Source organism: Podarcis cretensis (genome assembly GCF_951804945.1).
Source record: "Podarcis cretensis genome assembly, chromosome: Z".
NCBI lineage: Eukaryota > Metazoa > Chordata > Lepidosauria > Squamata > Lacertidae > Podarcis > Podarcis cretensis.
Window position 1 is genome coordinate 8,146,290 of NC_137184.1, and position 20,821 is coordinate 8,167,110.

The following is a 20,821-nucleotide window of genomic DNA, read 5'->3' on the forward strand; positions in this document are numbered from 1 at the left end:
TGGTGTGCAGGGCCAGAGCCAAAAGTGGGCAAAGCAATGGATGTCCATAAGCACATTGCAAGAACCCTGATGGATCAAGCTGATGGCTCATCTAGTTCAGCATCCTGTTTTCACAATGTACGAACAGATGTCTGTGGAAAGCACATAAGCAGAATACACATTTAACCTTTGTACAGTAGGCTAGTTTCTACACACACACACACACACACACACACACATTTCTGTAACCACCCTCCAGCCAAGCAAGAGGCACCAGGGAAGGCCCAAAGCAAAGCCAGTGGGGAATGTGGTCTGGGAAAGGACTTGTAGCCAGGAGAGAGTTGTGAGAACCAGACAGAGAGATCTGTCAGGTCATCTCTGGGCCCCAGGCCTGAGGCTCTCCAGCCCTACCCTACACTTCTGCACTACCAGGCTAAATATGCATGCACTTTCCTGAATGCCACTGAGGTGTACTCTGTTGTGCTATCAGGGCAGGACTTTGGTAGCAGAAGCCCAGGGCCCTATTCTGCAGAATGAGGAGAAGGGGAGGGCAAACATGGCACATTTTGAAGTAAGTGAAGGGACATACCTTGCCATCTAAATAAGAGAACCCCTCTTAAGCCCATAATCTAAAGTGTCTAATTCAGTGCTGTACTTGCTGGTAGAGTAAGTGGGATGTATTGCTTAGAGCAAGAAGGTCCAGGTGTGAGGGTCCACTGCTAGATTCCCTGTATATTTGCCTTCTGTTTGCCTGCCCATTTGCTGTCAACCACAGGTACATAATTCTAGAGACAATGCTTGCACTACAAGGAGATTTGGGTTCAGATCTGCTCTTACCAGGCTTCCCATGGTCATGCCAGTTGTCAACTGCTACAGGTGCATACTAGTGGAGCCTCTGTCATGAAGTAGCTGGAGTGGTACTGGGCAAACCATGAAGTTCCTTGGGTTACCCTAGGCCACCCTCTCTCTCTCTCTCTCTCTCTCTCTCTCTCTCTCTCTCTCTCTGCCTAACATACCTGTAATGGTTGTGAGGGGGTTACTTGTGCGTAAATTGCCTTCAGTTTAGTTAACTTGTTTGCTCAACCATGTTTAGGGTTAGAGCTCGCCCTCCGTGACCTGTTAGTCACTTGCAGAATCCATCAGTGGGCGTTCCTTGAATCTCTTCCAGCATAAAAGCTGTTTGACCCCAAGTCTCCTCCTATGTTCCCTGCGCGGAACGTGTCTGCGCAAGTAAGGGGAAGGCAGGGGCGTGCCAGCGCTCTCTCAGCTAGTTTCGGTTGAAGGGTCTTGGAGCCCTGACACCGATTCCTCCATCTCCCTCTCCTCTCTATTGGTGTCACGCTGAATTCCTTCCCCCCTGCTGGTTCCCTCTCCGGCATCGCTCTGGAGCCCTGCCTCCGCCTCTCACTTTGATGTCAGTTCCCTGACAATACCCAAATGCATTGATGTGAGGATGAAATACAGTGAAGAGAACCATGGTAGAGGGAAATAAGGATCAGGTCCACTGGTGTACACCAGCTTGAACTGTTTGGGAAGAGGGCAAGATTAAAATGCAGTAATGCCCACTGCCCATTGTTCCAAGCTCCTGATAATTCGTTACTTGTGATGACAGCTCCATGGAATCTGTATCCCTCCTGTCTATTCTTCTAAGCCACTATCACAACCAAATAAGCATTAAATCCTTTTCCTTGAATGTTATCGTTGCATACAGTTCCATGAATATCATAGGAGTAGCATTTTCAAAAACAAATGATTACCTCTTTTATCAAACATACCCATGTCTTTACTTCTGCTTTATTACATACTGGCTGTTAAACTCTCTAATTAATATGGGATTAATGCACTCCTGTCTCCAACTTTGCAATAAAGAGGTGTCTGCCTCTGCAATCACAAGCCTCCTGGAAAGACTTCATAATTCTTCCATCTATTTTTACCAAGATAATTGCTCCCAAGTCTATAGAGAAATAAATTCACTCCTTTAGTTATCTGATTCCTCAGAGAGCTCACAGCCTACAGCAGCGTTTTGTCAATAAGGCATATGCTGTGCAGTATTATTTAAAAGGGGGGAACGTTTCTGTATGCTGAAGCCGTACTTCGCCTGAATTCTAATAGAAATCAGATCTGCTTGGGGTTTTCTCCTGAGAGCCGTAGGTATATTAGTTTGACTGAAAATGCAATTAAAAGCATTTTCCGTTCCAACCAGGACTTACAGTCCCTGTATGCTTGAGGCAGAGCATATTCATATTCATACTGTAAGTAGAGGACTTTGTTGCATTAATCACACTCTAGAGATAACTAAAGTTTAATTCCTTGCTCTCAGAGCTCTGATGCAACCAGGTAAATGTAAGGACGGGATAGGACAGATATAAGAAACAGAACTGATAGAAGAAAGAAAGAATTTCTTCATGCATCACTATTTAACACAGGAGGCCATGATGGCCACCAACTCTGAAAGCTTTATTGAGGATTGTACACATTTATGGAGGACAAGGCTACTAGCCATGATGACTATGCTCTGAATACTAGTTACTGGAAACCTCAGGAGGGGAGAGTGCTGTTGTGCTCAAGTCCTAATTGCTGGTTTGCCACAGGCATCTGGGTGGCCAGTTTGAGAACAGGGTGCTGGACTAGATGGGCCATTGGCCTGATCCAGCAGGCTCCTCTTCTGTTTTTACGTTACAAAAAGGAGGTGCACACAACAGAAGTTTATGAACCATCTAGCCCAGAGATGGAAGGAAGGAGAACTACCAACAAAAGAAGAATGGCAGACTAAACTGATGGAGTATGCAGGGGTGGTGAAACTGACGGGGAAGATAAGAAACCAGGAAGAACAAGTATTCTTAAAAGACTAGAGTAAATTTTTAATTTACTTAAAAGACCATTGTAAACAGTTAAAATCATAGGCAGGGATATAATGACACTTGTAATGTGGAATTAAGTATGGTAACTACAAATATTTAACATATGGATAAAGGGAAAATATGCAGAAAATTTTATCTTGAATATGGAACCCATGGAGGGAGGGAAGGAGGTCCGAAGGTTCAGTAGAACCTTTTATTTTAATGTTTGAAATAGATAAAGTTAAAATGTATAAAAATTTGTAAAACCAATAAAAAAATGTTATATATATATAAAAAGTTTATGAACCATCTGGAGAGAGGGAAAGGAGCAATCATTAGTCTTCCTTCCAAAGCACAAGGATCCATATCACATATAACATAGCAATACACCCTAATTACATCAGAAAGGGCCCTGCTGGATCAGGCCAAAGGTCTATCTTGTCCTGCATCCTCTTTCCCACAGCGGCCAAACAGATGCCTTCAGCAAACCCAAAGGCAGGATGTAAAAGCAACCATCTTTCTTCATTGCTAAAGTCGTGAGAAGATCCTGGCTCCCAGATGAGGCCAAGGGCTCATGTAATCCAGCACCCTGTTCTCATAGTAGCCAACCAGATGCCTATGGAAAATCTGTAGGGAGGCTGGTCATTCACATAAGGAAGATGAGATACTTCCTGTATAATTAATCTCTTTCTCTTTCTCTGCTCAGCTGCCTTCCTCTTCCTGTTGGATCAGTTTTGCCCAGTGACAGCCAGTGACATTCAGACGTCCAGCACTTTGATTCCCATTGTCCTTTCCGCTTTGCCTTGCAGCTTCAGGATCCTTTAATGCTGCCAACCTTTGTTGCTTATTCCATCAGGGGCTGTTGAGGGTCACCTGTGTGGTTCTTTCCGCTGTCTCAGTTTTCTACGTGCAAGGCAGTACGGGTAGGAGGGGAAGACTTGGTCAGTTTGTGGCCCACATCAAATTGTGGACCTTTATTAAGGGACTGGAGGGAGAAGGTTTCAAGAGTTACAGAACAAGAAGGGCTAGAGAACCTAAAACGAAGTAAATCCAATAAGCAATGATTTACCTGGTTCTCCTTTAGGGATGGGCAAATCTGTCAATTTTCATTTCTCTTTCTTTCAAACTTTAAGGCACCAAAAAGATTGCTGTAAAGATGCCTGCCTGATATCCATAGGCAGGGAGCACCAAAGCATGGGTGGTGCCGCACTAAAAGATTGATGTGGAATGAGTATCATGTGGCACTTACAACAGTGCAAGTTCCAAAGCTCAAAGTGGCTGGGTAGCCATATATGAAACAAGGAATCATGGGACTGCAAAGCAGGGTATTAGGCTGGTATTCAACTAAGCTGCACTCGGAGTAGACTTATATAAATTAATGGACCTCACTTACTCATGTACATTAATATCAGCTGATAGGCTTTGAATAAAATTTAGTAGAATCCACTCTTAAGTATTTAAATAACATTGGGTTGCATCCAGTGCTTTTTTTTTCTTTTTTAAAAATAAAAATGTTTAGGGGTACTCTCATTTTGACTCAAGAAAATCATCATTTTATAGTTCAAATCGGGGAAAATAAATACAGTAAATGAACAAAAGTACAAAGATTCACAAAATGTTTAGGGGTATGCTTATCCCTGCGTCCCCCCAGAAAAAAGCACTGGTTGCATCCAACTAAGTCCTATTCAGAGTTGAGCTACTGAAATTAATGAACCTAAGTTAGTCATGCCCATCAATTTCAATGGGTCTACTCTGAGTAGGACTAAAATTGGATAGAATCCTAACCCCATGTACTTAACAGTAAGCCCCATCAAATTCAGTTTGACTTCTGAATAGACATGGTGTTCTGTTAGTTCTGAGTCCCCACCTTCGCAACCCTGTAGTCACAGCCATCTCTTATTCTTGTTTGCCCAAACAAGATATTATGCAAAATCCTGGGTACTGAATAAAATAGAGAGCTGCGTCCAGGTCACATGCATATCAACAACTATGGGTTGTAGCCAATTAAGTTCTACTCAGAGTAGACCAACTGAAATGAGTGGACTTAAGCTTGTCATCTTTATTAAATGCAATGTATCTGCTCAGAGTAGTTGTTGGACACAACCTTCTGTGTGTCCCTATAGAGCTCCAAAACTCATCATTATTTCCTTGGCACAGGTGAATCTGGTCCTGAATGAAGGGCGATCACTTGGCCTCATGATCCGAGGAGGAGCCGAATATGCTCTTGGGATTTACATCACAGGTGTGGACAAGGGCTCTGAAGCAGAAAGCACTGGCTTGAAGGTGAGTGCAGCTGGTTAAAAGTGCATATCTCATGGTGCAAGAATGGGAAACCAAACCACTGGCCCTGAGCTAATGGCCCACAACTCTGAAGAGTCAGTGCCAGTGCAGTCAATACTGAGCTAGATAGACAAAATGTCTTCTGTCAGGGCAGCTTCATGTATTCCCTTCATGACATCATTCCATTTATTTGACATCTATAAACCAAAGGAGTATTTCCCTCCCCCACTTCTTTAAGTAGCAAACTCTTCTCTTGAAATACTGGGCAGCAAAACAGTTCTTAGATTCCAGGAACTAGTATTATTTTAGTAGACAGAAAGATTCTGCAACACTTTTGCAGTGGGAAATCAGTCTGAGACCCACTGATCAGTTCAAGTCCATTCAGGATGTTGGACTTAACCTTTAGGTAAAAAAACAGGGAGTGGGTGGTGCTGTGGTCTAAGCCACTGAGCCTCTTGTGCTTGCTGATCGGAAGGTTGGCAGTTCAAGTCAGTGCAACAGGGTGAGCTCCCATTGCTCTGTCCCAGCTCCTACCAACCTAGCAGTTCAAAAGCTTACAGCACAAGTACATAAATAGGTTCCGCTGCGGCGGGAAGGTAAACGGCATTTCCATGCACTCTGGTACTCATCACAGTGTCCCATTATGCCACAATCAGTTTAGTCATGCTGGGCACATGACCTGGAAAGCTGTCTGTGTGCAAACACTGGCTTCCTCGGCATGAAAGTGGAGATGAAAGCCACAATCCATAGTCAAGTTAGATTGGACTTAACTGTCCAGGGGTCCTTTACCTTACATTTTACCTTTACCTTAACCTTTAAAGTCCTCAAAGGCTTGGGAACTTTGTATGTCCTTTGGTGCATTCCTCTCCACATGCTCCAGTTATCATCTAGGTCTTTGCTCCAAATCCTTCAACCTAGGGAGGTGAGGCTGCTGCCAATTGGCATACAACCTTTTGTCTTGTGGACCATCACACCCCATCAGTGTATTGCTTCTTGTGGCCAGTGAAGACGTGGCTCTATAAAAAGGCCTTTAGTTGGCTGAGTGTTATAGTACTTTTGAGCTGCTGGGATTTGTTAAACAGGTAGGATATTGTTAAATGTATCTGAATGCACTGGGAGAGTTAAAGAACTGTGCTTGCTTTCTTTTCTTTCTATTACTGTTTGTTAGTCTTATGGAGTCTCTTTCAAGAAATAGGAGCAATATATATATATATATGCGTGCGCGCGCACACACACACACACACACACACTATAAATCAACCAGTAAAGCATAAATCAAGCTCAACAGTTCTGCTGCAGGGATTGGCTGCTACATATTCATAAGCAGCTGGCAGGTGTGTTTTGCAGTGGCATGGAAACAAACCAAGCCTCCTGCACTAATCCGTTTGGCAAGGTATCATGCATAAACATTGATGGCCACACCAGTGCATTTTAAATATGTTTTTGTGTACATTTTTGTAGTTTAGCATCGGGGCGTTGTGTGAATATGTTTTCTTTATCATGGGTAGCATTTTGCAAGAAACACTGCATTGTCCACTTGGCCACGGTTTTTGATTGTTTCAGAGTACATCAGTGTCTTTTCCCTCTGTTTATATTATTAGCACTGTGGGTTAAACCACAGAGCCTAGGGCTTGCCGATCAGAAGGTCGGCGGTTCGAATTCCCGCGATGGGGTGAGCTCCCGTTGCTCGGTCCCTGCTCCTGCCAACCTAGCAGTTTGAAAGCACGTCACAGTGCAAGTAGATAAATAGGTACCACTCCGGCGGGAAGGTAAATGGCGTTTCCGTGCACTGCTCTGGTTCGCCAGAAGCGGCTTAGTCATGCTGGCCACATGACCAGGAAGCTGTACACCGGCTCCCTCGGCCTATAGAGCGATATGAGCGTCACAACCCCAGAGTTGGCCACGACTGGACCTAACGGTCAGGGGTCCCTTTACCTTTACAAAAAATGAAATCTTGGGTGTCTTCCCATGCAGCTTTTAACTCATGTGCATGTGAGCATATGCCTATTTATAAAGCACTGCACAAAATGACTTTGATGCTGTCATAGGTACATAGGCATGGGGGTAGGCATGCAGTCGTATCAAGATTCTTTCTGTGCAGTGCTTTACCCATGTGCATGAGAGCATGTGCCCATTAATAGCACATCATGCAAAAAGGACCCTGATTCTATCTTAGGTAAAATCACATCATTTCTTTAGTTTTATTTTTTTTGGCAATGTTCTATCAATGCACACCTATTCTGACTAAGGGATGGGACAAAAGATAAACTGAAGGAGAAGAAAGAAAGAAAGAAAGAAAGAAAGAAAGAAAGAAAGAAAGAAAGAAAGAGCAATTCATTCTTCTAGTTAAATGGGAATTCAGAAGCAAACCCAAAAAAGGAGGATATCTTATACTGAGTCAGACCATCTGACTCAGTATTGTCTACACTGACTGGCAGCAGCTCTTGGGGGGGGGTGTTAAGAAAGGGAGTCTTTCACAACACTACCTGGAAATGTCAGGAATTGAATTTAGGATCATCTGTATGTAAAGCAGATTCTGTACCACTGACCTCCAAATTCAGACAAGTCATGGAATACTATCCATGTACAGTACTAACATAGGAGGTTGCCTTGTATTATGTCAGATCACTGATCAGTCTAACTCAGTACTTTCTACAGTTCCTGGCAGTGACTTGCCGGAGTTTTAGACATGGCTTTTTCTCCCAGTAGTCTTCCCTGGAGATGTCAGTGATTGAACGTGGAATCTTTTACATGCAAAGTAGATTCTCTACCACTGAGTTATTTCTCTTCCAAGAATAATGGAATGTAATAAGGTGTCCTGTAACAAAACACTACTATGTGAAGTGCTTCTGTTTGGTGGTCCAGCCAGCCATGCCCTTTTCCCAGACCCTCCAAGTGTCCCTATTTTCCAGGGACATCCCTGCTTTAGAGAAGCTGTCCCGGTTTCTGATTTGATCCCGGAAAGTCCCACTTTTCCTTAGGATGTCCCTATTTTCATTGGAGAAATGTTGGAGGGTATAGAGTTATCCAACCCCTGAGCCGTCTAAAGGCAATCCTGTATAGGGAAGTTTTTTTTAAATGTTTACTGTTTATGTTTTTATATATGTTGGAAGCTGCCCAGAGTGGGGTAAGATATGTAGGGCATAAATAATAAAATTATCATTATGGAATGGGACATCCCTATTTTTATTGGAGAAATGTTGGAGGGTATGTTTTCTAGGATTCTCTATTCCACTGCTCCTTCAACATGTTTTTTTAATCCTTCCCAACTCTCACCCCATCAGCATTCCATAGCAACTAAGCATTCTTACTCCTCATTGTGCTGCATTCATTTATAATTGTATTTTTTAGACACACAGCCACACCACCACATGATCCCAGAATAGGTTACAACATTGCAACATTACTAGGCTCTTCTTCCTTTTCTTCTTCTTCATCATTACTTGTACCACATCCATCTGACTGAGTTGCTCCAGTTTTTGTGCTACTTTTGCAAACCCTCAGGAGTTTCCCTCAAGTCTGTTGATACCATTTTCTTTTGGATGGGTGCAACTGTTTTGGTTATGTATGCAGTGGCAACTACCACTTGAGCATCAAAAATAGAAGGAATGGAAATGGGGGCATTTGTTCGCCCATACTTTCTTCCCAATGTTGCATCACTGCAATGCTTCTTCCTTAAATTCAAACAAGCTCACTTTGCAGGGATGAGGGAGAAATTTGATTCAGTTTGAACTTAAAGGCGATTGATAATATCACCAAGGCAACTATCTGTAAACAAACAATAAACGTCCATAAAAAGGTAGTTTCTTTCCAAAATAGGTTTTATCTTAAACAATTTCAAAAGCAATAATAAAAAGTCCACTTGTGATATACCAGTGGTTCAATGCTCGGAGGTCATTCCGGCAATCAGACATTTTGTCACCAGCTTTGTAGTAAATAGTATGTAAATGACTTAAAGCAGGAGTATGTCTGCTCCCATCTGTATATTTCCATAGGAAGGAAAACTGCTAGGCAAACTGCGGATGAAAGCCTGGTTCCTCTTCCAACCAAAGAGGAATGCAGATAATGAAATTCCCCCATCATGATCTGATTATCTGCATCTGTCTCTCTCCCACAGTGTTAGGAGTGACCCCATTCCTGGCGTACCGGAAACAGGAAGCTGTATCCTGTGCTCCATTTATCATAATTCCAAATTTGATTATTGGGAGAAAAAGTAGGAACCTAGGTTGAAGTGGGTGGTGAGATATCCATTTTACCAATGATTTTCTGGGTTTTTTCCCCTTGCAACAGCTATCTGACCTCCATACTCCTTCAGCTGCCTGGGAGGAAATTGCTTATTTTCTTCCCAATTCACTCAGATCTCTGGTTTCTCCCCCCCCCCCTTGCTTTTTCATAAAATGCCAAACTATTAGATGCAGGCACCATAATGCTCAAGCAAGAGTCATAAAACAATAAGTGCAGGCTTGGTGCAAATACAACCTTCTGTGAACAAGCTATTTTATAACTTCAGCTGACCATAATACGTATCATTATCGCCCCATCTGTCCTTTCATCTCCATTTCCAAAAGGAGGAGATAATTAGAGGCCATCCTCCAAGCCTAATTCCTGTGATATGCTTTTCTTTTTCTTTTCACACTTCCACTTTCTGCCTACAGGATATTTAGGATGTGCTGTTTTTGTTTGCTAGGCAAATATTATGGGTTGCTTTGGGCATTGGAGCTGCTTCTTCTGGAATGTCTTCTATGCTGTCCTCCATTGTGATATGTATGGGGGTTTTGCCCATACAGGAATATGTTCCACATTCATTTCCTCTGCTGGAAAACAGAGGAATGTGTTCAAGAGCATGACCTCAGCTGCCACTTCGGGTGGTAACCAGCATTCTTGGCATCCACCATCACTTCACACAAACAAAGGCCTAATTTTGTCTGTGATGGTCAACAGCAACATTCTTCTAGTACAAGGAGCCATATTCCCTTCTGGGCAACATTCAAGGGGCCACATACTTGTGATGGACAGAGCAATGGATGTGAATTTTACCTTTATACAGTAGATGTGTGCACTCATACACCTCTATCCTCCATTCCGGCAAGCAAAAAACATTGTCAGAGTTCAAGAACATGTTCTAGCTAAGCAAATGTGATGCATTTTTTGTATCACACTTTATCCTAGTAAATCAATTTTTGTATGTACTACATTGCTTTGCAAGACGTGGAGAGGTGTGGAATTCAAAGGATGGCTGTGTTTAGTTTTGCATAATATTTTAGGAAGCAAAATTGAGTATGTTCACCTTTAAATGCAAATTGAACTGGTTTTCTGCCCCCCTCCCTATCTCACACTTTCTAGTCAATTTCCCTGTCACTTTTCTTACTGAAAAAGGTCCAGTTTTTCAAAAGTGCGTTCATTGCAAAAGAGCATAAGATCACTCTGATTGCTTTAACTGTGCAAATCTAAATTTGCTGGTATGCAAGTGAATCCCTCCCACAATGTGACAATCCAGAAGCAACTGCAGACTGAGCTCTTAAAATATCCCCTCCCTCCTGACAGACCTGCATGCCTTTGGGCCTTAGGGAAGTATGATGGAAACAGCTGCACAGAGGTGTTCCCTTTCTGAATGAAAGTGGATCACAGGGTCTGAGCAGATCATTAGAAACCAAGGTGGCACCGCACAGGCTGGCTCAATGGTGCATTATTAATCACCACGAGGCATTTTATGACATTGCACACTGGTTAATGTCACTCCAGAGCATGGAGTCATAATCTGGTGCAGATCCAAATCTAATGAGGATCCCAGGTGTGTGTGTGTGTGCATGACCAACAAGACTGCATAGCTGCCTTGTTTGTCTTGAACTAAGCTGTGGGAAAATTGCACCAAAAGCACAAGGAGAGCATTTCAGGGGGTTGGGGGAGATGACTCTTGGGGGTACCTGCCAACACTACAATTCTAGGATTCTAAAATCCTGTACTGATCCTGTGCTGGATCATGCCAAATGCCATCTAGTTCAACATCCACTTCTCACAGTAGCCAGCCAAATGCCTCTGGGGAGTTTCTCCCAACCTGAAATTCCCAGCAACTGATATTCAGAAGCATTGCTGCCTTCCAGCAATGGAGGAAGAGCACAACCATAATAGCTACCAGCCATTGATTGCTTTCTCCTCCCTTATATTCATCACATCTGCTTTTAAACCCATCCAGCTTGATGGCTATCACTACCTCTTGTGGGAATCACAAAATTCATGCGCTTTGTGGGGAAAGAAATCGGGGCAGGGGGAAAAAAGCATTTCATTGCCTGCATCCCCAACCTGCAGCCCACCAGATGTTTTGGCCTACAACTCCCATGATCCCTAGTTAACGTGACCAGTGGTCAGGGATGATGGGAATTGTAGTCCAAAACATCTGGAGGGCCAAAGGTTGGGGATGCCTGCTTTAAGGGGTGGATAAATTCTTCAATGTTTTCTCAGGGGTGGGGCTCCCTCTTTCTTTCTTTGTCCTTAAGCAGTTCTTTTGTGGCTGTCACCAGCAATGTAATACTTGAGACACAGGCGGCGGTGGACAGCATTGCAGTAAAATTCTTTCATGGGATTTCTCCTTGCCTTTTTCCTGACCACCATCATTTTACCGCTGCTGTGAAAAATACTTATCTGGAATTGCCTTGTTTTAGAAGCAGGGCAAAGTACGCCAAAATGGATTGCTTGCTGCTTTGATGAGGCCCTTAAGATGTCTGATCATTACCCATTTAATTCAAAGATTCCTTTGATCGCCTGTGCCAGCTGTCAATATGTTGATGGTATGTGAGAGGAAAGAGAGAGATTTGGGTAATTATTTGTGGAGTCTTCTCTTGGGACTTCATCATCATTAGGAAACTGGTAATCAGATGTTTGGAAGCAGAGGCAACAGCAGTACGGTGTTTGTCTTTGTGCCTGCTCCTGTGTCTTATCTCCCTGTCTTCCTTATGTAATGGGTCCAATCTGGTCATGGTTTTGCCATACGTAGCAGTCTGTGGTGAGCCAGGAGCCAAAAGCTGTGGGGAAAATCCAGGAGGCAGGACCAAAGAGAGCATAAAAACATTATAAAGAGCCGCTTCTCGGCCTTTTGGCTAAGATCAAGTGTGTAGAGCCGTGCTGGATTTTGGGTCAGTGGCCCATCTAGTCCAGCATTCTGTTCTCACAGTGGCCTACCAGATGCCTCTAGGAAGCTGGACAGGAGAGCAACAGCAGTCTGCCCACCTGTGATAACCAATAATTGGCATTCAGATGCATACCTCATCTGACAGTGAAGGTAGAACATTGTGGACAGTATCTGTCAACAGCCTCATCCTCCAAAAGAGCAAGCCGGGAGTGGAAAAACAAGCCAGAGGGTAGGAGGGATCATCAAGCTTGGTGCCAAGAGAGGGTCCCAATCTCGATTCCCTTCCCACCCATCCTACCCAAGTTGTTCCAGTTAAATTAAAAAAATCTGCCTGCCACTTTCCTACAGGCCAGTTGGTTGGCCAGTGTGAGAAGGAGGTGGGCCATTGACCTCAAACAGCAGCCAGTTTCTTCTTATGTTTTTCTGTTGTCATTAGGGATGGACAAATCTGTCAATTTTTATTACTCTCCATTTCTCCTTTCCCCACTTCTTCACATTTCCACATTAGATTGCAATTTATTTATCTATTTTTTAAAAGAAGTCCTCGTGAAAATCAGTCAGTGATTTTTTAGTCAGTGATTTTTTTCTGGGGGGACGTAGGGGTATGCATACCCCTAAACATTTTGTGTTGCCATGACAGACTGCCAGACCGACATGCCAGCTGTCTCTGCAGTAGCAGTACTGACTAGAGCTCTGTCATTCTCCATGCCAGTGCCCTGGGAGGGGAGTCTGGGGCGGCTGCAGTGGGGGTGACGGTGCTGCTCTTCCTCCTCCACTTGCTGGGCTAGAGCCAGCCAGCCAGTGCTCGCCCCTCCTCGCTCAAGCTGAACCTGCCATGGGCCTTCTTGTCCTCTCAGCGCCGCTGCTGCCGCCGCTTCAACTCCCTCGTCTGAGGGTTGGGGGGGAGGAAGGGGGCAAGGTGGAGCAGCCAAAATGAGAGTACCCCTAAACATTTTATAAGGGAAAAAAAAGCACTGGATTTAGTAGTGATTTATCCTAATATGCAAATATTTGCATGCAGTTTTGCCTAATATGCATATATTTTCCTTAATAAAATGCATGGTATTATTTTTCATTAATGTGCATTTTTTCATGCACACTTTGCCCCGGTTGATGCTTTTTGGTATATGTCACTTGGCTGAATTGCAAAATTTTGGGAACTGCAAATGTTGAAGGGTGGCTGTATTTCATATTGTTTTAGAAACACAAATTAGGTAGATTCGCATTTAAAATGCAGGCTGAATCATTTCTTTTCTCCCAACCCTACACCTCATCTGGTTTATTCCTCTTAAATAACCTTTTTGCTTATGTTATCCAGCCCTACTAATATGGGGGTTAATTACATATCACCCATAGCTGTCAAGTGTCCCTTATTTGAAGGGACAGTCCCTTATTCCAGTGCCATGTCCCGCTGCTGTCCCTTATTGATGGATGTCCCTTAAATGTCCCTTAAATGATGTCCCTTAAATTTCAAAGGAAGCAGCTGCTTTCCCTCCCTCCCTGCCGGCCAGGGAGGAGGGAGGCTCCAACTGTGTTGCTTGGCTGTGTTGCTCACCCAATAAGGAGTCTAAGAACGACTGGGGGGGGGGTGGAGCTTGCATGCCTTGTGTGTGGCTAGTTAATGCAAGCTGAGGAGAGTTTTGAATGCTGGATGCCATTTTGTTGCACGTGCTGCTGCAAACTTTGCAGTGCAAAGCCAGGCCGGGGAGCCATCTTAAGTTGAGGCTGCATAGGCCTTGTGGTGCATGTGATTCAGATTCTATTCAGTTGAACCTCTGGTTACAAAGTTGGCTGGACAGTGTTCTCGAAGCTACCAGCATGAGTTTGACCAGACTGCAGGAGGACAGGAAGACTGGAGTGCCTGGAACAGGTGAGGCTGCAGGTCCCTTATTTTGGCTGCTGGTCCCTTATTTTCAAGGCTGCTGGTCCCTTATTTTCAAATCTGTAAGTTGACAGTTTTGATATCACCCCCCCCCAAAGGACACTAATTTCCACAAAATTTGCATATAATAGCCCAGTTTGTATAGATTGATGCCACGTTTTCCCTTCCTGGGCAATGTTCTGGACCAGGTGATCTGGAGCTGGCAGTCTTGAATGACAATTTTTCTGAATTCTTTTCCTATCAGGATTTAGACCCCATTTTGGCAGAGAAACTGCTTTGGTCACCAACCTGTAGCATCAACCATGGTATCTTCCTGGAGATAGTGTCTGGGTTGTGGGTTGGCAGCATTACATTGCAATTGTTCAATTCCCACCTGATGTCAGGGTGCTGTCAGCGGCTGCTGGTTGCCCAGGAAAGTATAAAGACAAGGAAAAGCTTACAACAGTCCTTTTTTTATTTCAAGCTTTACAGAGAGAGGCTATAGAACCCAGCCTCTTGGATAATGGCATTGTCCCAAGTGAAAACCCCCACCCCCGTCTCTTCCACTTCCTCATTCATCACTTCTATGAGTGCTGCTATGTGCCCTCTGTCTTTGAGCTCCTTGCATCAGCCAGCTGCTACTTTGACTTTGCCTGCTACTCCTTTCCCATTACAGTGGTACCTCCAGTTGCTGACAGGATCCATTCCGGAGGTGCGGTCGGATCCCAAGGTTTCTGCAACCTGAGGACCACTTCTGCACATGTGCAGACCGCTTCTGTGCATGCCTGCACAGCGAAACCCAGTGAAATACTTCCAAGTTTTCCATGCGCGCATCCTGAAGTTTACGTAACCAGAGGGTTATGTAAACGGAGGTACGACTGCATTTACCAGCTTTTCCCCTCATCTGCCTCTGGGCTGTGACCTCCCTCAAACCCCTGTTGTAAATCTACACTGTCTTCTTATTCCCCCTCCCTGGAAGGGTCAGGATGGGGAGGCTGTCTCCACCATTCCTCCTCTGCCCAGTCCCTGACACCTGGAGAGCCAGCTCCAGAAAGCAGTGCTAGGAAGCTACTGCTGTGGAAACCTGCAATACTGGGGGTGGGGGCAGACCTTGGGACCAACCCTGATGGGATTTTCAGCACCTGGTGTTCACGGCTGCCTTATGGCTGCATTACACCATTTTACAATCCAGAGAATCAGTCCTGCAAAATACGGTCGTAAAATTCATATTATCTGGTGGCCATGAACTGTTTCTATCAACTGAAGTGGTCTTTCAAAGGTGTGCATTAGCGGTTGCCAATAGCAATGCTGTTTCTATTTCATGCCTCAAAGCACTGGAAGTTCTCTCCTTCCCCTTCCTCCTCCTCCCTTTCCCTCTCATGCATTCATCACTTTGGGCAACTGGGCCACAGATTGCAAAAATGAAAGCCATGCTGAAGAGGCTCTTCCAGTGAAGAAATGCCTGTGGCAGTATTATCTCAAGCTCTTTGAATGTGAAACCCTTTTCTAAATGTGTTATGCCTTCTGTTTCCTCCAGCCCAGAGCTAGCCAACCAACAATGTGTTTCACCCCTGATCATCCAAATATCCTAATATGTACTTAGAATCCTAGAACTGTAGTGTTAGAAGGAACCCCAGTGGTCATCTCATCCACCCCCCCCCCTGCAGCAATGCAGGAATCCTAGCTAAAGAATCCCTGGGAAATGGTCACCCAACCTCTGTTTAAAAACTTCCAAAGAAGGAGAACTTACCACCTTCCTAGGTGGTCCATTCCACTGTCAAGCAGCTTTCAATGTTTAGTTGGACTCTCCTTTCTTGTACTTGAGTACATACAGCTTACAGCTGCAAGCTTGGAGTATATGAAATAGGTATAGTAAGGAACATAGCAAATTGTCTTATACCCAGTCAAAGCACTGGCTCATCTGGCCCAGCATTGTTTACACCATGGCTAGACAACATTGCACACTTCAGATGTTGTTGGGCTACACCTCTGCTTTTCCCTGGCCGTTGACCATGCTTGCTGGGGGACAAAACTGAACCTTGATTGGAATCCAGCGAAAGTTAGTGCATTGGCATTGATGTTGATCAGATCAGCAGCTTAACCCATGGGAGCTCGCTATCCCTGATATACGCTGACTGACGTTGGCTTGAATTTGCTCACATAAAAAGGAGTAATTGCCATCAACTTAAATGACTTTTAAGAGAGGATTAGACAATTCAGGGAGGACATGGCTGCCAAGGGCTACTAGCTAGAACAGCTCTGTTCTCCATCTACTGTTGCAGGCAGTATGCCTTTGAATAACGGTTCAGAATCACTGGTGGGGAGAGTGCTCTTACACTCAGGTCTTGCTCTCAGAGGCATCTGGTTGGCCACTGTGAGAGTAGATGGACCTTAGCTTTAATTGAGTTCTCTTGTGTTCCCAACTGGTTTCTGAAGGCTGGTCACCTCTCATGAATAACTGCAGATGCCCACATAGTTTCATGGGACACTGTACATGCATACTCAAAAGTAAGTACCATTAAATTAAATTAAATTAAATTCCCATTAAATTAACACATAGACCCCAAGAAAATGAATATAGTATTGTAGACTCAATCACCTCTTTGAACTGCTTGGCAGGTTGATAACAGCTTAAGAAGAATCTGCCGATGACCTTTAAAGTTGGGCATCAAGGAAAACATGACGGATGAGGTGAAATGAAGATAAAAAAAAGTATGGAGTATCTAATCTTTTCAAGTGGATTGTGGGACACTGTAAACAAATAAAAATCCCACCAAGCATCTAAACCTTAAAAGCAGAGTTATTTAAAGTAACAGATCGTTCCGCTCAAAAATCAAAGCATTAAATAAGATATATCACAGTACGTTTCCCCACTCTTCTTTTAATACTGGAGCCTGTGGCTAATATGGAGACATTTTTATAGCAAGGATGTTATTTATAAGCCAAGAATGAAATAACAAATGATGAGTGAAGGAATGGGAATGTGCACAGAATTTAGTGGAGCCCCAAAACAGAGGCTGGAAGCGAGCAATGTCATATTGGGAAAATGGAGAAGGAGGAGGAGAACTTCATAAATAGAATTACTAGCTAGTTGGGATGGGAAAATCTGTCATAGAATCATAGAATCGTAGAATTGTAAGGAAACCCAAGGGTCGTCTAGTCCAACCCCCTGCTATGAAGGAATCTGAGCTAAAGAATCCCTGACAGATGGTCATCCAATGTTTGCCTTAAAACCTCCAAGGAAGGAACTTCCAGCACCTCTTGTGGGAGTCTCTTCCTCTTTCAAACAGGTCTTACTGTCAGAAAGTTCTTCCTGATATTTAGTCGGAATCTCTTTCTTGTAACTTGAATCCATTGATTTGAGTCCTACCCTCTTGAGCAGGAAGAAACAAGCTTTTTCCATCTTCCATGTGACAGCCCTTAAGGTATTTGAAGATGCCTATCATATCTCCTCTCTGTCTCCTCTTCCTCAGACTCAACATACCCAGTTCCCTCAACCATTCCTCATAAGGCTTGGTTCCCAGATCCTTGATCATCTTGGTCACCATCCTCTGCACACATTCCAGCCTGTCAATATTCTTCTTAAATTGTGGTGCCCAGAACTAGACGCAGTATTCCAAGTGTGGTCTGACCAAGGCAGAATAGAGTGGGACTATTACTGTCTTTGATTGACACTAGACTTCTGTTGATACAGCCTAGAATAGCATCAGCTTTTTTTGCTGCTGCTGCATCACACTATTGCACAAGAAGAAGGGGACGACAGAGGACAAGATGGTTGGACAGTGTTCTCGAAGCCACAAACATGAGTCTAACCAAACTGCGGGAGGCAGTGGAAGACAGGAGTGCCTGGCGTGCTCTGGTCCATGGGGTCACGAAGAGTCGGACATGACTAAATGACTAAACAACAACAACACACTATTGACTCTTGTTAAGCTTGTGGTCTACTAAGACTCCTAGATCCTTTCCACATGTACTACTGGTGTTCCAAGTGTTTCCCATCATATTTGTGCAGCTGGGTCTTCCTGCCTAAGTGTAGAACTAGACATTTGTCCCTACTGAAATTCATTGTGTTAACTTGGGCCCAGTTTTCCAATCTGTTAAGGTCATATTGAATCCTGATTCTGTCTTCTGTGGCATTGGCTACCACTCCCAGTTTGGTGTCATCTGCAAATCCGATGAGCCATTAGGGAGCACTCTTTGGGTTCATTTAGTCAACCAGCTACAAATCCTCCTAACAGTTACCTGGTCCAGCCCATATTTAACTAACTTCTCCACAAGAATATCATGGGGGACTTTGTCAAAAGCATTACTGAATTCAAGATACACTATGTCCGCAGCATTCCCCTGATCCACCATGCTTGTAATTCCATCAAAAAAAAGAAAAAGAAAAGAAATGAAATCTATCTGGCATAACCTGTTTTTGAGAAACCCATGCTGAGTCTTAGTAATCACAGCATCCTTTTTTGAGTGCTCACAAACTGACTGTTTAATTATCTGTTTAAGGACTTTTCATAGTATCGGTGTCCAGAAGACTGGCCTCCAGCCTGGAGATCTGAATTCATGTAAACTAGCTAGGTGTTCCCCTACCACCTCTTTTCCTATCTTGACCTGCAGCTCCCTCCTTATATCAGTTATTAAGTTATCACCAGATTGGGCACTTCTTTTCTTTTGAATGAAGACAGAGGCAAAGTAGGTGTTGAGCAGTTCTGCTTTCTCTCTGTCACCCAATAGCATTTCTCCATCTTCTCCATGCAGATAATATACTACTTGCTTGTTCGTCCTCTTTCTTCGAACATAGCTGAAGAAACCTTTTTTTATTGTTTGGCCCACCTGACCTTCTCCTTCCACCTGTTGGCTACTCATGTATACTCCTCTTTTCTTATTTCCCCTTTCTTCCATTAGTTATACATGGCCTTCCTAAATCCCAGCTCATCTGTAAGCTCCTTATGCAGCCACACTGATTTCTTTAGATGCCTTCTACTTTTCATTTTTGTTGGAATTGTCTGCATTTGGGCCTTCAATAAGAAACTCCCATTTATCTTGGACTCCCTTCTATTTGAGTATTTCTCACCATGGGATCTCACCCAGTGGCTCCTTAGGCTTTTTGAAATCAGCTTTCTTAAATTCCAGAGTGCAAATCCAATTACACTCAGCTTCTCATTTTTCCTATCTTAAATTCACATTTCTCCACATTTCCACATCAGCAGTGAATCATCTGTTTCACACTCAGAAGGTCCTAGGTTTGATCTCCAGCATCTCCAGGAAGGGCTGAGAGAGGCTTCCTGCTTGAAACCCTGGAGAAATGCTACCACCCAGTGCAGAGAATATTGAGCTATATGGACTAATGATCTGCCTCAGTTTAAGGCAGCTGGCTATGTCCCTAGACAACACAAAAGCTTTTGAACAGGTAATGGACCTAGTCATCCCAATAATTTTGTTGTAGGACCCCACTTCTATATAACATTGCTGGGAGGAGAGGAAAACAGAGGGATGGAGTTTAGCCTTTCTCGCTCTGGGCTTCTCCACACTTCCACTTGACTCATGCCTAGGAAGCATGAGTCCAAGTGGCTTTCTGCTTGTCTGATGCTTTCTAGGGATGGGTCTGAGTGGTTCTTCATTTGTTCTGCCATTTTCCCCAGGGGGGAAAAAACACTGAATTGCTGCTGAATCAGAACAAAATCAATCTGCAGAAAAACTGTTTGACGTTTGTTTCAATTCAGCGATAAGTAGCAAGTTTTCCCAGGAGGAAAACAGAGGGTCAAGTGGAAGTATGGATGAGCCGTCTTTCTCTTTGCAAATCCAAACTTGGTTTGTTTTGAAATGGCAGCCTGACTCCTGTCCCCTGCAATGATAGACTGGCTCTTGCTCAGCTTTGGCAGATGATTTATGGTCCAATTGACTGAGGAAAAGAGTAGAGGAGGCTGAAAGGTTTGGGCTGTCACTCCTCTCCTTGAACAAAAGAAGCCTGTGACAAACAGCAAGAGGTCTTTGGGCTCAATGTGTTGCCTTTGATAGAGAAGCCGGAAGATTATCAAAGGGCATTTAGGAGCTGTTGTGATGTTAAGAGGGAAGCCAGAGTCATTATGCCTGGGAGCCCTTGCAGAAATTTGCCTGCTGTCTGCTCATGGCCATAGCCAGGATTTTGTTAGGGGACAGAACTTTTGTTAGGGGGGCAGAAGCAATGCGTATTTCTATTGTTTTACTTGATCTAGGAGGGCAGCTGCCCCCCTGGCTATGCCCATGTGTCTGCTCCATCTTCCATTCCTCTAAATTCAGAACCAAGAAATAAAAAAAAAATCAAGCCAAGCATTGTGATCTGAATGAATAATGAGAATTAAATCCAATCCCTCTACTTTCTTGTCCAGTATGTTACTCTGCCAAGAGCCAGGCCTCTCAAAGAACACTTGCATCTTCGTTTTTCCTCTCTGTATGTATCACAAGGGAATAAATAAAACATGACACAAAGAAAATGGAGATAGATTCTTTGGGTCGTGCCCCCCTTTCCTTTTTCATTATAATGTTAAAAGTTTGGAGCATTCAGTGATGAAACAAGGAGATTCAAGAGATGCAAAGAAGAAGAGCTGAATGTGATAGAGAATGAACTTTGAGAACTCCCTTCCACAATATACTGTGGTGGCCAGCAGACCTGGCATCAACACTCAGCTAAGCTGGACACTGCCAGGGCCCCCCAGGAGCTTGTAAGAACTCCTCAGAAGTTCCAGAGCACTGCCACTT

The 20,821-nt window shown here is 43.8% G+C and overlaps 1 protein-coding gene across 3 annotated transcripts in view; it reads left to right on the forward strand.

Moving 5' to 3' along the window:
* WHRN (whirlin) overlaps positions 1-20,821 on the forward strand; it is a 123,340-nt gene that overhangs the window by 56,860 nt on the left and 45,659 nt on the right. For all 3 annotated transcript variants that reach the window (XM_079962017.1, XM_079962015.1, XM_079962016.1), the window contains exon 3: positions 4,977-5,102. In XM_079962017.1, the coding sequence (XP_079818143.1) occupies positions 4,977-5,102 (126 nt within the window). The remainder of the gene's footprint in view (positions 1-4,976; positions 5,103-20,821) is intronic.